The sequence below is a fragment of the Ovis aries genome, chromosome 8 (genome assembly GCF_016772045.2).
Source record: "Ovis aries strain OAR_USU_Benz2616 breed Rambouillet chromosome 8, ARS-UI_Ramb_v3.0, whole genome shotgun sequence".
In the NCBI taxonomy this organism is placed as follows: Eukaryota; Metazoa; Chordata; class Mammalia; order Artiodactyla; family Bovidae; genus Ovis; species Ovis aries.
The window spans coordinates 2,791,736-2,804,810 of NC_056061.1; the positions used below are offsets into that span (position 1 = coordinate 2,791,736).

The following is a 13,075-nucleotide window of genomic DNA, read 5'->3' on the forward strand; positions in this document are numbered from 1 at the left end:
TTTTCAGAAATTCTGTAACCTTTGTGATGGGCATTGTGTACTTGAATTTAATTATCCATGGCTGTGAGAAGTTCATAGGTTAGCAGTTTTCATTGTGTATGTATTTCTACAAAAGTATGTGAAGAAACAAAATAAATATGCGATTTTGGGGGGCGTTTCATAATCAGAGTTATATGCTTTTTGATGATCTCACTTTCTTTGTTAGTTGTTGGGATGCTGAGCCATTTTGTCATTTTATTTTTTTGTTGGTTTGTTTTGCAAGAACATAAAGGGAACTTAAAAAAAAAAAAAGATTTCTTATACCTGAACACTTGACCTCATCTCTCCTGGACTTTTCTAGCCTTGAAACTTTTTGTCAGATGGCTGGAAAACAGAATGAACTTAGGAAAAGTCTGCTTATATTATTTATAAACTCCAAGTTCAGTTCTTGAGTGGTTATGTATTATTCCCAGGAAAACAAAATCTAGAGGAACTATAATGAAAAGGTCTTAGGAATAAGTTTGTTCCCAGATAGCTGAGTGGCTGCCTCATATGTCTACCATAGAGTTCTTGTCTGTTGGATCCAAATCCATCTCAACACTCCAGTTGAATGCTATCAGCAACACATATCTCAGAAGCTTGTCCCTTCCAAATTGCATTGCTCAAGACAGCAGTGATTACATTATAAAGTAACAACAAAAAGGAAAGGAGACACAGAGTTGTAAGCGGTGTCCACTTACCAGTTCTGTGAATCGCTGCTCCAGAGCTTGATATTCAAGCGAACTCTTGTTAAACAGGTCAGTGGAGAAGGGCATGTTGGCTACACGCAAACTGAAGAACACCACCAACTCCCGGCCCCTGGCAGCAACGGTCATAGTGCTGGTGGTGATGTAGTGCAGACCTGGGTCAGGAGTGATGTTCTCCAGGACATAATCCGGGCTGGAAGCATGCCCGCTGAATCCTGGGACCTCAGAAGAGGTAGGAGTGTTAGTGAGATCCATTCCATCTAAGTCTTCCATTGCATCTTGGCTGCTGGTACTCAGCCGGTCTTCTGAAGATGTGGGCAAGTGTGAAATTTCTGGAACCAATGGGCTGATGGCAGAATAATCATCAGTGGGGACAGTAAGCCGTGGGATTAGTACTGTCTGGTCAATGGACACTATGTCTGTGGCACTTTGATCAGTCTGAGAAAAGACGCTTGATGCAGTGAAAAAAGGTAGAGTTTCTGATAGGGAGGTAGAGGTCATAGCAGGTGGAGCCCAAGAACCATCCGTGGACGAAGCTCCTGAGACCAATTCATTATGTCCAAGCAGCCCCACAAAAAATAGAAAGCAAAAAAGAAAATCCAAAGTTAAAATTAATTTTGGAAAAGATACATTTGAATTAATTATTTTAATATCATATTTGGTTTTACTTATTTTTTAATTTCTAGATTTTTTCCAAGTTTTATTGAGATATAATTGATATACCTCACTGTATAAATTTAAGATGTATAGCATAATGGTTTGACTTACATATACAGTGAAGTAATTACCATGTTTAGTATCATATTTCAAAAAACAAATTGGTACAGAAAGGGCAGGCAGCCCTATATCCACACTTAGGGAGACAGAGGCTAGGTGTCTATAACCATTTTATTCAGGTCCAATACTTGTGGATATGTGAGTCTAAAAGAGCACCAATTGCCTAGAATTTTCAGAATTACTGCCCAGTGAGACACAGCACACATAGGGACCAGGTGGTAAAAAATGACTAGGTCAGCAGGTGGTACAAACCACAGATGGCTTTGGGATAGACTTGGATCCCACATACCCATCTGGAACTCTCAGCCAATTAGTTGGGCACTTTTGGCCTGAAAATTTCGTTCAGTTTCCAATCATGCAGTCTGAATTTTATGCAACTGGATTTTTTGGGGATCACAATTATCACATTTTGGTAGTTTTACTAATCAAAATTTAAATCATGCTTTTCCAAAATTGGATAATCGAAATGAACAATTTGCCTGTTTGCAAAATAATATTGAAAGTGTGAAGCTGTAGGTTACACACAAATAATTTTGCATTGGCCATGCAAGTAAATATTTGATACTATTTAAAGGTATTTTCATTCCTACATGATTATATCTTGATAATACTACGACTTTGTATTACTTTCTTGAGTAAGTACATATTGAACTACTGAAGTCCACTCCCTTTTTGGTGCAAAATTAAAATCAATAAGTATTTATGAACTAAAAGAGTGGTTATATGAAGCTTTCAGATAAAGAGATTGGTGGGTTATTAAAATATTCCAATAAACCTAAATTCCACAGCCACTGACAATATTTAAGGCATTAGGTAGATCAAAACAGGGAGCTTTCTGTGATTACTTTGGTGGCATTTTGGCAAATATGTGGGAAAGCTGTGCTCAAATTCAAACGCTAAGCATGATGAATGGACTGTCTGGAGGCAGATATAATCTTTGGACTCTCAGTCAGCTAATTTACTAGAGTACAATCACCCAAACTGAAATTCCAAGTGATAAACAGCTCTGAAAGGTGGAATCATATTACTTTTATTAGTTTCTTAAAATAAAAACTGTCTATGGTGAATTGCAAGCAGATTTCAAAGAAGTTCCCCCTTTCTTTCCCCCTTGGAGGATGCCTAGGTTTGTCTACTATTAGAATGAAGTTTCCCAACATCTAAGATATGTCTGGACATACACTTGTAGTTTTATTCACCTCTCCATTGCTATGGACTGAATGTTTGCCTCCTTCCAAAATTTATGTGTCACAGTCCTCACCTCCAGTGTGACAGTATCTGGAGGAACAGTCTTTCGGAGGTAATTAAGTCATGAGGATGGAGCCCTCATGAATGGGATTAGTGCCCTTATAAATAAGAAGAGACAGGAGAGATGATCCGTCTCTGCCATGTGCAGATGCAGCAAGAAGGCATCTGTGTGTTGACTGGAAAAAAGACCCTCTCCAGGAACCAGATGAGTCAGCAGCTTGATTTTGGACATTTTAGCCTACAGAACTGTGAGGAATAAACTTCTGTAGCTTAAGCCACCCAGTCTATGACGTTTTGCTATATGGTAGCAGCCCGAGCTGTCTAGAACACCCGTGGGAGGACCTGGGATGAGTGAATCGAACACTTTGAGTACTATCAGTGGTTTGATTCGACCTCTTGGTGTTATGGAGAAACACATTTGAATTCATTCTCCTAGGATGCGATCTCAGCACCCTTCCAGATGACCAGGGCCAGGGAAGAAGACCAATGACATGTGTCTTCATTCTTCTCTGGGTCAATGTCTCACTACTCACACCTTTTCCAGTATGCAGACTTCAGTCAGATTAAAACAATCTGCAGCATTACGTTATCAGCCAACAAAAATGAATTTCTTTTTCCCTTTGTAGCCTCTTCACATCAATCATTCACATTCACAATAAACCCAACCAAGTTCATTTCACTGATAGAATAGTTGGCTATTTAAATGAACATTGTTAGGTGAAAGACAGGGTTCCCACTGGAATATACTTATACTAAATCATCATTTCTTTATCTCAAATTTAAACTAAGTTGGTTATCTTGTATTTTTCTTTGCTGAATTTAGTATCCCTATCTAAGTGTGATTTTAAAAGACTCGTTATATTGGACTTCCCTTGTGGCTCAGACGGTAAAGCCTCTGTCTACACTGTGGCAGATCCAGGTTTGAGCCCTGGGTTGGGAAGATCCCCTGGAGAAGGAAACGGCATCTACTCCAGTACTATTGCCTGGAAAATCCCATGGACAGAGGAGCCTGGCAGGCTGCAGTCTATGGGGTTGCAAAGAGTCGGACACGACTGAGCGACTTCACTTCACTTATATTCTCTCAGCTTGATATTGAAACCAGTAAGGCTATAGTCAGAGACTGACAGAGACTGAGCCAGAACTGTGTTTGAGGTCAGCAGTGGACTGCCACAGGGGCAGGGGCTCTGGGTGCAGTAGACTTGGGTATGGCATAAGCCCTCTTGGAGGAGGTCGCCATTAACCGCACCATGGAGCTGCTGGAACGTACACAGGACTGGGAAATAGACTCTTTGAGGACACAAACAGAATTTTGTGTGCAACAGCACCCAGGAGAAAGGAGCAGTGACCCCACAAGAGACTGACCCAGACTTGCCCATGAATTTCCAGGAGTCTCCAGCAGAGGCATGAGTTGGTGGTGACCACCTGCAGGCTTTGGGGCACTGAGTGTAGCAGTACATGCGTGGGATCTGTTGAAGGAGGTCCCCATTATCTTTATTACCTCCACCATAGTCTGGCACCAGGTAAATAGCAGGGAGGGAACACAGCTCCACCCATCAACAGAAAATTAGATTAAAGATTTACTGAGCACTCCCCAGGAGAGTGCTATTTCATGGGAAATAGATGGGGAAACAGTGGAAACAGTGTCAGACTTTATTTTGGGGGGCACCAAAATCACTGCAGATGGTGACTGCAGCCATGAAATTAAAAGATGCTTACTCCTTGGAAGAAAAGTTATGACCAACCTAGATAGCATATTCAAAAGCAGAGACATTACTTTGCTGACTAAGGTCCGTCTAGTCAAGGCTATGGTTTTCCCTGTGGTCATGTATGGATAGTGAATGTTGGACTGTGAAGAAGGCTGAGCACCGAAGAATTGATGCTTTTGAACTGTGGTGTTGGAGAAGACTCTTGAGAGTCCCTTGGACTGCAAGGAGCTCCTACCAGTCCATCCTAAAGGAGATCAGCCCTGGGATTTCTTTTGGAAGGAATGATGCTAAAGCTGAAACTCCAATACTTTGGCCACCTCATGTGAAGAGTTGACTCATTGGAAAAGACTCTGATGCTGGGAGGGACTGGGGGCAGGAGGAGAAGGGGATGACAGAGGATGAGATGGCTGGCTGGCATCACTGACTGGATGGACGCGACTCTGAGTGAACTCCGGGAGTTGGTGATGGACAAGGAGGCCTGGCGTGCTGCGATTCATGGGGTCTCAAAGAGTCGGACATGACTGAGCGACTGAATTGAACTGAACCCCACCCATCAGAATAAGATCTAGTTTCCCCTTCAGTCAGTCTCTCCCATCAGGAAGCTTCCATAAGCCTCTTATCTTTCTCCATCCGAGGGCAGACAGACTGAAAACCACAGTCACAGAAAACTAACCAATCTGAGCACATGGACCACAGCCTTGTCTAACTCAATGAATTTATGAACAATGCTGTGTGAGGCCACCCAAGACGGACGGGTCATGGTGGAGAGGTCTGACAAAATGTGGTCCACTGGAGAAAGGAATGGCAAACCACTTCAGTATTCTTGCCTTGAGAACCCTATGAGCAGTATGAAAAGGCAAAAAGATAGGACACTGAAAGATGAATTCCCCAGGTTGGTAGGTGCCTGATATGCTACTGGAGATCAGTGGAAAAATAACTCCAGAAAGAATGAAGAGATAGAGCCAAAGCAAAAACAACACCCAGTTGTGGATGTAACTGGTGATAGAATCAAAGTCCAATGCTATTAAGAGCAATATTGCATAGGAACCTGGAATGTCAGGTCCATGAATCAAGGCAAATTGGAAGTGGTCAAACAGGAGACGGCAAGAATGAACATTGACACTATAGGAATCAGCGAACTAAAATGGACTGGAATTGGAGAATTTAACTCAGATGACCATGATATGTACTACTGCAGGCAGGAATCCCTTAGAAGAAATGGAGTAGCCGTCATAGTCAATGAAAGAGTCTGAAATGCGGTACTTGGATACAATCTCAAAAAAATGACAGAATGATTTCTGTTCATTTCCAAGGCAAACCATTCAATATCACAGTAATCCACGTCTATGCCCCAATCAGTAATGCTGAAGAAGCTGAAGTTGAACAGTTCTATGAAGACCTACAAGACCTGCTAGAACTAACACCCAAAAAAGATGTCCTTTTCATTATAGGGGACTGGAATGCAAAAGTAGGAAGTCAAGAAACATCTGGAGTAACAGGCAAATTTGGCCTTGGAATACGGAATGAAGCAGGGCAAAGGCTAACAGAGTTTTGCAAAGAGAATGCACTGGTCATAGCAAAAACCCTCTTCTAGCAACACAAGAGAAGACGCTACACATGGACATCACCAGATGGTCAATACTGAAATCAGATTGATTATATTCTTTGCAGCCAAAGATGGAGAAGCTCTATACAGTCAGCAAAAACAACACCGGGAGCTGACTCGGATCATGAACTCCTTATTGCCAAATTCAGACTTAAATTGAAGAAAGTAGGCAAAACCACTAGATCATTCAGGTATGACCTAAATCAAATCCCTTACGATTATATAGTGGAAGCGACAAAGAGATTCGAGGGATTAGATCTGATAGACAGAGTGTCTGATGAACCATGGACGGAGGTTTGTGAGATTGTATAGGAGACAGGGATCAAGACTATCCCCAAGAAAAAGAAATGCAAAAAAGCAAAATGGCTGTCTGAGGAGGCCTTACAAATAGCTGTGAAAAGAAGAGAAGTGAAAAGCAAAGGAGAAAACTCTGCATTTGAATGCAGAGTTCCAAGGAATAGAAAGGAGAGATAAGAAAGCCTTCCTCGGTGATCAGTGCAAAGAAATAGAGGAAAACAACAGAATGGGAAAGACTAGAGATCTCTTCAAGAAAATTAGAGATACCAAGGGAACATTTCATGCAAAGATGAGCACAATAAAGGACAGAAATGGTATGGACCTAACAGAAGCAGAAGATATTAAAAAGAGGTGGCAAGAATATACAGAAGAACTGTACAAAAAGATCTTAACAACCCAGATAATCACAATGGTGTGCTCACTCACCTAGAGATAGACATCCTAGAGCATGAAGTCAAGGGGTCCTTGGGAAGCATCACTATGAACAAAGCTAGTGGAGGTGATAGAATTTCAGTTGAGCTATTTCAAATCCTAAAAGATGATGCTGTGAAAGTGCTGCACCCAATATGCCAGCAAATTTGGAAAACTCAGCAGTGGCCACAGGACTGGAAAAGGTCAGTTTTCATTCCAATCCCAAAGAAAGGCAATGCCAAACAATGCTCAAACTACTGCACAATTGAACTCATCTCACACACTAGTAAAGTAATGCTCAGAATTCTCCAAGCCAGGTTTCAACAACATGTGAACCGTGAACTTCCAGATGTTCAAGCTGGTTTTAGAAAAGGCAGAGGAATCAGAGATCAAATTGCCAACATCCATTGGGTTATTGAAAAAACAAGACAGTCTCAGAAAAACATCTATTTCTGCTTTATTGGCTATGCCAAATTATCACCACAAACTGTGGAAAATTCTGAAAGAGGTGGGAACACAAGGCCACCTGACCTGCCTCCTGAGAAATCTGTATGCAGGTCAGGAAGCAACAGTTAGAACTGGACACAGAACAACAGACTGGTTCTAAATAGGAAAAGGAATACATCAAGGCTGTATACTGTCACCCTGCTTATTTAACTTATATCCAGAGTACATCATGAGAAACGCTGGACTGATTGAAGCATAAGCTGGAATCAAGATTGCTGGAAGAAATATCAATAACCTCAGATATGCAGATGACACCACCCTTATGGCAGAAAGTGAAAAAAAAAAAAACTAAAGAACCTCTTGATGAAAGTGTAAGAGGAGAGTGAAAAAGTTGGCTTAAAACTCAACATTCAGAAAACTAAGATCATGGCATCCAGTCCCATCACTTCATGGCAAATAGATGGGGAAACAATGAAAACTGCTACAGACTTTATTTTCTTGGGCTCCAAAATCACTGCAGATGGTGACTGCAGCCATGAAATTAAAAGACGCTTACTCTTTGGAAGAAAAGCTATGACCAACTTAGACAGCATATTAAAAAGCAGAGACATAACTTTGCCAACAAAGGTCCATCTACTCAAAGCTATGGTTTTTCCAGTAGTCATGTATGGATGTGATAGTTGGACTGTGAGGAAGGCTGAGCACCGCAGAATTGATGCTTTGGAACTGTGGTGTTGGAGAAGACTCTTGAGAGTCCCTTGGACTATAAGGAGATCTAACCAGTCCATCCTAAAGGAAATCAGTTCTGAATATTCATTGGAAGGACTGAAGTTGAAGCTGAAACTCCAATCCTTTGGCCACCTGATGTGAAGAACTGACTCATTTGAAAAGACCCCGATGCTGGGAGAGATTGAAGGTGGGAGGAGAAGGGGATGACAGAGGTTGAGATGGTTGGATGGCATCACCGACTCAATGGACATGAGTCTGAGTAAGCTCCGGGAGTTGGTGATAGACAGGGAGGGCTGGCGTGCTGCACTCCATGGGATCGCAGACTCGGACACGACTGAGCGATTGAACTGACTGACTGAAGGCTATAGTCAATTCTTTCAAAATAACCTTCTTAGAAACCTTACCACCATTTATAAATGTATTTTAAATAATTATGTTTTCACCAGATTCTTAGGCAAAACACATGGCAACAGCAAAAGCCATTCTGATCTTGAAGTTTTTACACGGCAGTGGAGACGGCAAGCACAAAGAGCCAAGGCCATTTGTTTCATCATGGGGGATGCAGAACAGATCCAAAACAACTTGACTTTTTAGGTATCAGCCAAAGAACATTATGCAAGTTAAAAAAAAAGAAAAGCAAAAACAAAGAAAATGTTAAATTCCAGGAAAACAGAAAGTAAACATATTTAGGGCAAATAGGTCTGCTGTGAATACATAATGTAAGCCCTGAATATTGATTCAATAATAGTTGTTACCATGCTGAGAGGGAAGCGTGTTGTAGAACCTCAAATTCCTAATTGCAGTAATAGGAAGTTAGTAAATAATATATGAAACAGATGGCTCAAAGGATACATATCATTTAGAAATAAGGCAGGAATAAATACCAGAAGAAAGAGCGGAGTTAAAAGGGAGTACTTTTGGTAACTGGGCCTGCACAGAAGGGAAGTGTGAGGTAGCAAAATGCCATATTTGTCAGAATACTTTAATACGATTTGGCTTTAGAAAAAATGACACTTTTTATTTTGAGGCCACTGAATATTCAAATGCAGTTCTAAGAACTGTAGAGAGGGCATCGGTGAAGATGGCAGAAGAAGAGATCCCTAAAGTGAAGCTGGCCTTCACGTTGGAAAGTTACAGGTCGCAAGTAGCTGTGATACAATAAGAAAAACATATTTGTCTCCGCCTCCAGTTCCTGACGCAGAGCTCCTAAATTTCTGAACCTTGGGCAGCAGCAGCTGGAAAAGTCTGTAGTCCAATCTGTTTCAGGGAGGAAACGGGAGCCGTGCGTGTTTGCCTGCTTCCCCGGTGCTAAATCCAGGGTGATGATCACAGGAAGGGCTTGGTGTTCGTTTAAAACTGCTTTCGTTTTCTGCGGCTCTGGGGGACGTGTGAATGATGAATGCCATTGGCTGCCAGAGCTGGGTGACCTGGGAGTCAGTTCCTCCCATGGCAGCCATAAAAACTGGGAAAGCTCAGTTTATAACTTGTTGATCAGAAGTACAAGTGTCAGCTTGGCACTTTGGTATCTATGGTAGGGGGCAGTTTTGAGGATCTGAGCTCCTTATCTGTGGGCTCTGTACCAACTCCAGGTGTTCAGTGTCATAAATGAGTTGGAGGACACCCAGCTGATGTCTGGAAAGTTAAGCATTGATTTTAGGAAAATACCCTACACGTTTGATTTTAGAAGTGCTGTGAATAGAAAAATAGTTCGTTTAGTAACCAAACCCTCAGGAACTTTGATAACCAGAGCCCTCCTCGAAGCAGTTACTTGATGATACATTCCAGCCAACTGAAAGATAAACCAAAACAGAGAACTTAGGAATGGAGAAGCTGTGATAGGAGGTTTGAGATTGAGCCTTAAATTCATTTAAATGTGGAATTCTGTCCAAGAAGCCACAGGAGTTGTAGCAGCAGAATCAGTTTTAAATTTATAAACTTTGACAATGTATAATAACTCACGTAATTATCAATACTTGGGATATGGGGGAGTGAAGACGGCTGGACTGTGAGTATTCTGATAATCCTGCCTTTTATAATAATACATCAAAATGCTGTTTAATGTTGGTACATAGACAGGAAATGTGATAATGTCTCAAATTAATATTTTAGGTAATCTTTTTTAGCCTTTAGGGATCTTTCAATAATGAGTATATCATAAAGTAAGGAAATATTTATCTGAAATTCTGCAGTTTCTTAAGTTTTATCTCAGTTTCACTTTCTTATGTTAAAGTCAAGTAAAATTAAATGCAGTCCATTTTATTTGAATAGCATTCCAGAAACATTTCATATTTGTAAAAGCACTTAATCTAGCCTATCTTTTAAAATGTATTGAGAGACAGCTGGAAAGACAGATTTAGCATTTAAATATTTGTGAGCAGCACAGTTTTAATATTATTTTATTTTCTCTTTTTGGTAATTTTCTTCATCCTTTAACACTTTAAATAACGAACATGTATCACTTGAAAATATTAAAAACATTTTTATAAGTCTATTGTTTAGTCTCTTAACATAAATATATGTAATTTTTTCTTGGTGAAACTTGCGGTCACTGAAATCTCCAATATTATCCTTCTGTGCACTGTGAAATATATAAATGCACGTTACATAAATAAACATGTACAGAAATATATAGTTTTAGAAGTGTTTCCTGTAGATGTTTTAGATTTTGTAAACTTCAGATAAAAAAGAGCTCCTTGGTTAACTGAGGTAAATGCAGAATTTCACATGTGCCTGCTTATTAAGTAAAAATCTTATGCAGAGAGTCACCACAGAAGTAAAAATATTTCACTACCAAATCTTTATTACTGTTAACATTAAAATAACATTTCAATTAAAACTGAAATTGTTAAGAAATTTAATTCTTACACCTTGGAGGACCTCATTGTGCCTTATTACTATTTTAGTTAGATGTTTCTATGGGGTTATGGCCTCAGAATCTAAACTCTTGAGAGACAGGGGGAGGGATAGATTGGGAGTTTGGGCTCAGAAGATGTAAATTATTATACATAGAAAGGATAAACAATAAGGTCCTAAGCACAGAGAATTATATTCAATATCTTATAGTAAACCATAATGGAAAATAATATAAAAAGAATACATATATATATACACATTTTATATATATATATATATATATATAAAACTGAATTACTTTGCTGCACAGCAGAAATTAACCTTACATTGTAAAGTAACTATACTTCAATAAAATAAATAAGAAAAAAGAATATTGAGAGACAGGACTGAGGATGAAATGGGAGGAAACTAATATTTATTTGATATCTGTTGTGTTCTAGGTACTGGAATATTAAAAAAAAACTTCATTTACTTTAAGGCATTTTATACATTTCCATAGGATTTTACACTTTGCACTCACTACTTGATGTCTTTGAAATATCTAATTATGTCTTCTTAAGTGATTAAAGTGAGTAATTCCGAGAAGTGAGTCAAGGCTATGACGACGAAGTTCCTATCGTCAGAATGAAGTATGGCTGTCAGTGTATTTTAACAAATCAAGCAAGGCACAGTTTTTTCAAGTTCAGTTTGTTACAGTTTTCCCTCATTAAACAAAAATGCCTAATCTGTGATATCTTATTACACCGAAACCCTGCCTCATATAATATAAATGCTACAGAGCTGAGTCACATCTGACTACTTCCTCTCTTCCTTGTAGCATAATTTATAATAGCTTTCAATTTAGAAGCTTAGAATCAGCCCTCTAGGAAGAAATTATGAGTATGACTTGGAAAAAAAGAACAACGATCCTTGGTTTGTTGATGACAATAAAATTACACTGAAGAAGTGAATATTTTGGGCTAAATGAAGTAACTGTGACAGTATTGTGGTAGTGATTGAGGATGAAATGGGAGGAAACTAATATTTATTAGTTTTAATAACATGGTCATAGTTTGGTTCTGAATGGCTTTTGAATCATTTATTCCAAGATTATTGAAAAGGTGTTTTTCCAGCTTTGACTTGCAAAGAGAAATAATCGATATATTTTCTCTTTACTAATAATTTCACATGTGCCTGAGGGAATAGTAAAGATTACAATTACATAAAATGTGCATTTGGGACTGTGGAAAGCTCACAACACATTACCTGATACGGTAGCCTCTCATGGGGTTACTGATAGAACTACCTCCTGTTAGTAAGATCCCTATAGATTCCCCTTCCACACAGCAGAGGGCTGACTTCCATAGAATGCTATGGAAATGATGACGCAAGACCCTGAGGTTAGGTCATAAAAGATATGACTTCTTCCACTTCGCTCTCTTGGATGAATTGCTTTGAGGGAAATCAGTTGTCATGCTGTGAGAACACTCAAGCAGCCATGTGGAGAGGCTTGAATGAGGAACAACTGAGACCTTCTTGTGGGCAGTTTGCAAGGTTCTGAGTATGTCATCTTGGAAGCCGATCCATTAGCCCCATCAGTCAAGCCTTAAGATTATCGCCTCAGTTGACATCTTGGCTGCAACTTCATGAGCAACTCTGAGCCTGAACCACTCCGCTAAATTACTATATAGATTTCGAACCTACAGAAACTGGGAGTGACAATAAATGCTCATTGTTGCTTTTGGCCACCAGATTGTACAGTCATTTTTTATTGCAGCAACAGATAGCCAATCCACACAGAACCCCTTAAGGACCTGGTGTTGTAGGAGTTTAGGTCTCTTACTCTAGCTTTTATCAGAATACCACAAAGAATCTGGCTTTGGGTTAAGATATCCCCCTTTTTTTTAAAATGAAAATTTAAAAAACTTTAATGTTTAATTGAAGTATAGTTGATTTACAATGCTGTGTTAATTTTTCAGATGTAGAGCAAACAATTCAGTTATATATCTATTTTATATATATATATATATATATAATATATATGGGCTTGCCTGGTGGCTCAGATGGTAAAGAATCTGCCTGCAATGTGGGAGATCTGGGTTCCTTTCTTGGGGTGGAAAGATCCCCTGGAGGAGGGCATGGCAACCCACTCCAGCATTCTTGCCTGGAGAATCCCATGGACAGAGGAGCCTGGTGGGCTACAGTCCATGTGGTCACAAAGAGCTGGACACGATTGAGTGACGAAGCACACACACACACACACACACACATACAAACGTGTAAATTCATATATATATTCT

General features: G+C 39.7%; 1 protein-coding gene across 1 annotated transcript in view; it reads right to left on the reverse strand.

The window, feature by feature from the left end:
• IMPG1 (interphotoreceptor matrix proteoglycan 1) overlaps positions 1-13,075 on the reverse strand; it is a 131,892-nt gene that overhangs the window by 46,514 nt on the left and 72,303 nt on the right. The window contains 1 exon segment of the mRNA XM_027972730.3: positions 720-1,264. Coding sequence (XP_027828531.2) covers positions 720-1,264 — 545 coding nt within the window.